The sequence below is a fragment of the Dromiciops gliroides genome, chromosome 6 (assembly GCF_019393635.1).
Source record: "Dromiciops gliroides isolate mDroGli1 chromosome 6, mDroGli1.pri, whole genome shotgun sequence".
In the NCBI taxonomy this organism is placed as follows: Eukaryota; Metazoa; Chordata; class Mammalia; order Microbiotheria; family Microbiotheriidae; genus Dromiciops; species Dromiciops gliroides.
In genome coordinates, this window is record NC_057866.1 from 9,226,496 (window position 1) to 9,229,971 (window position 3,476).

General features: G+C 60.2%; 1 protein-coding gene across 1 annotated transcript; it reads left to right on the forward strand.

The window, feature by feature from the left end:
• The first annotated feature begins 32 nt into the window (after positions 1-32).
• CFL1 (cofilin 1) lies at positions 33-3,086 on the forward strand. The gene is made up of 4 exons (XM_043970685.1): positions 33-186; positions 1,748-2,055; positions 2,215-2,291; positions 2,512-3,086. The coding sequence occupies exons 1-4, from the start codon at positions 184-186 to the stop codon at positions 2,622-2,624; spliced, it is 501 nt and encodes a 166-aa protein (XP_043826620.1). The 5' UTR covers positions 33-183; the 3' UTR covers positions 2,625-3,086.
• Positions 3,087-3,476: the final 390 nt, after the last annotated feature.

Sequence of the window (3,476 nt, forward strand, 5' to 3'; positions counted from 1 at the left end):
CCGGACCGCCGGAAGCTCGCCCCGCCTCTCATTGTGCGGCTCCTACTAAACGGAAGGGGCCGGGAGAGGCCGCGTTCAGTCGGCTCCAGGCAGCGGTGGCGAAGGAGCGACTCCCTCCTCTCCTGTGGCCCTCGTTTCCTCCCTCACCCTCCCTCCCTCGCTCTCTCGCTCCTTTCCGGAACCATGGTGAGCGCGGGCCAGAGAGCTCCGCGGGGGACCGGCGCCCGGGAGCGGGGGTGGTGAAGGCGGTGCAGCGGGCGGGGCGGTGTCCTCATCCTCCTCTCCATCCTCTTCTCCATCCTCCTCTCCATCCTCCTCTCCATCCCTTCCCCTCCCCCTCCTGGGGCGCCGCAGGCGAGACCGGCGGCTGATGGAGGGGCTCGCGCGCTAGGCGGGTGGCCGAGCGGGCACGCGCGCGCTGGCGCCCCCCCCCCCCCTCCCGCGCGCGCTCGCCCGCCCGCCCGCCTGACGTTGACGGTTGTTGGGCGAAGCGGCCGCGCGCACGACCCTCCCCCTCCCAACCGTTAAGTGGTGCTGGGGGGGAGGGTTTAGGGGCGCGCGCGGCCCCCGTACCCGGGGGGCGTCGCGCATGCGCGCTCCTCCGAGGGCTGAAGCGAACCAAGGGGCAGTTGGGGAGGGGGAAGGGAAGAGGGAAAAGGAAAGGGAGGGGGCGCGCGCGCTCTGCCAGGAGCACGAGGCTCCGCAGCTGGAGGAGGGCGGGGTGTCGGGCTCTGCGTGATGCTCTCGGGGTGGCCTGGCCCTTGCCGGATGAGGATGCTCCTCCTCTGCCCACCCCAGGCTAGGGGGCTCCGAGGTTAGGGCCCAGTTTGGGGAAGTGGGTCCGGAAGGAGTCTCCGCCCGACGTAGGCCGGGCTCTGGGGGCAGACGATTTGGGCTGAACCCCCCCCTTCCTCCTTCCTGAGGGGGTTCCCGTGCTTGTCTTCCTCGGGCAGGTTCCCTCCCCTCCCACTCAGGAAGCGGCAGCAAAGTCACGCTTCTCGGCTGCTTCCTCGGGGCCTCCCCCTTCCCTGCTCCTGCCGGGGTGGGGCATTAGAACGGACCCCCCTGGAGCCAGAGAATGCACGTGTTCCATCCCGAGAGCCGCCTTCGAGGGGAGGGGCGGGAGGCCGTGCCCCTGGGTGCTGGTCCCTTGGGGGGGGTTCAGTGACCTCTAGGACTCCTCTATCAGCCCCATATCTCCGGCCCCTCGGGCAGTGACCGCTGGCATAGCTGGTTCTCCCTGCCCCTTTTCGCCGCGAAGACTGCAGAGCCGGGTCCTCTGGGCCTTGTAATCTCAGCTCCGAGCATCGCGGGTTCCAGCTGGCCAGGCCGGGGGTTCTCCGGGCAGGACCCCCTTGCTTGGGGCATGAGCCGGTGAATTTCAGTCAACAATGATCCGCCCACATCCTTCTGCGTCTTTGAGATTGTAGGGTTAGGGAGAAAGCCGCTGGACTTGGGAGCTGGGAAGACCTCGGTTCAAATCCTGCCTTTTGACACAGATTAGTTTTTGTTTCTGGGCAAAAGTCATTTGGCTTCCGTTTACTTGTTTGTAAGATGGGGGATACAGCACCTCTACTAACTCTACATTGAAGTTAAGGTTGTGGAAATCAAAGGGAAGGTACCTTTTAAACCTCCAAGTGTTCTACTGCCAGCTCTTATCGCTAACGCAAATCCTGTTTCCTTTGAGTTGAGGGGAGGGGCCCTGAGAAGAGCATCCCATCTCCCTTACTGGGCTCTTTACCCACAGGCCTCTGGGGTGGCTGTCTCAGATGGGGTGATTAAGGTGTTCAACGACATGAAGGTTCGCAAGTCCTCGACACCTGAGGAGGTGAAGAAGCGCAAGAAGGCCGTGCTGTTCTGCCTGAGCGAGGATAAGAAGAACATCGTGCTGGAGGAGGGCAAGGAGATTCTGGTGGGTGACGTGGGGCAGACTGTAGATGACCCCTATACTACCTTTGTCAAGATGCTGCCAGACAAGGACTGCCGCTACGCCCTCTACGATGCCACCTATGAGACCAAGGAGAGCAAGAAGGAGGATCTGGTGTTCATCTTCTGGTGAGTCTCGAGCAGAGTAGATCACCTCGAGAGACCAGCCTTTCAGGGGGGGCTTGTCCCATTGTCCAGGGGCAGGCCCCAGGCATCTTGGCCTGGCTTGAGCTGGGAGGAGAGGTGCATGCACTCCCCAGCTTTCTAACTCTTGGCCTCTCCTTCCAGGGCCCCTGAGTGTGCCCCTCTCAAGAGCAAAATGATCTATGCGAGCTCCAAGGACGCCATCAAGAAGAAACTGACAGGTGTGTGTGTGCGCGCGAGTGTGTGAGAGATGGCATTTCCAATAGCCTAACCCTCTTTGGCGCACAAGGCCGAATTTCGTTGGGTCTGAAGAACTGGGTGAGGAGCCTGACTCTGACCGTGGTGGGACCTTTGAAGCTCGAGGTTGGGTTTTTATCTGTAAAGTGCTGGTGGGTCTAATCTTTCCTTGACTCTGACTCCCATCCTCTTTCCTTTTCACAGGAATCAAACATGAATTACAAGCCAACTGTTATGAGGAAGTGAAGGACCGCTGTACCCTGGCTGAGAAACTGGGGGGCAATGCCGTGATTTCCCTGGAGGGGAAGCCCTTGTGAGTCTCCCCCCTCCAGCTCCCCTGCTGGGGCCGCCCAAGCCCAGTTGGGGAGCAGGCTGCCCCCTTCCTGCCAGACCTGAGGGGCTGGGGGGATCCTAGCAGGAGCAGGGCGATCCCTTCACCCATTTGCCAAACCACCCCTGACCCCTGACCTCCCTCACTTCAACCCAATGGCTCTGGCCTTCCCCAACTGCCTTTGATATTCTCATTCCTCCTGAGTTGTAGCAGACCAAGCCCCCCGGGGATGCCCAGATGCGGGGGAGGCCAGTATTTTCCAGTATTTTTTTTTAACTGACACCCCCAGTTTTCCCCCTTCCCCGGTGCTGCCAACTTCTAACTGCGATAGTGGCTTTGTGCTTGTTGTTTAGTTTTGTGTATAAATGGAATGTTGTGGAGACCCCTCCCCTACACAACCGGCTCCCCTTCCCCCTCCCCCCTCCAGTTACTCATGTGGCCAGTAAAAGGAAAGTTCAATTAAAAAAAAAAAAGACAAATAAATAAAAGGTGAGCTGCTCTGGAGGCTGTTGTTTTTTGTTGTTTTTTTTCTGGGCTGGGTAGGAAGTGTAGGGAGTGGGGATGGTAGAACATGGTAGGCTCCCTTTGGCCCCAGATCCCCCCCCCTTCTGGCAAAGCTTGGCCTGGGGCTCTGATGGTACCTTCTCAGCATTCTGTGAAAGGACAGAGGATGGTCTTAAACTGGCCCTAGCCTAGGGTGGGCTCCTCCTGAGCCTCCTCCTGTTCCTGGGCTAGTTGTCACATGTGTTTCTTCATTGGCCTGGGCTCCTTGGGGAGGGCCCAGTTCTGGGGAAGGGACTTCGCCCCCTGTCAGGGAGGGAGCACACAGCGAATTGGG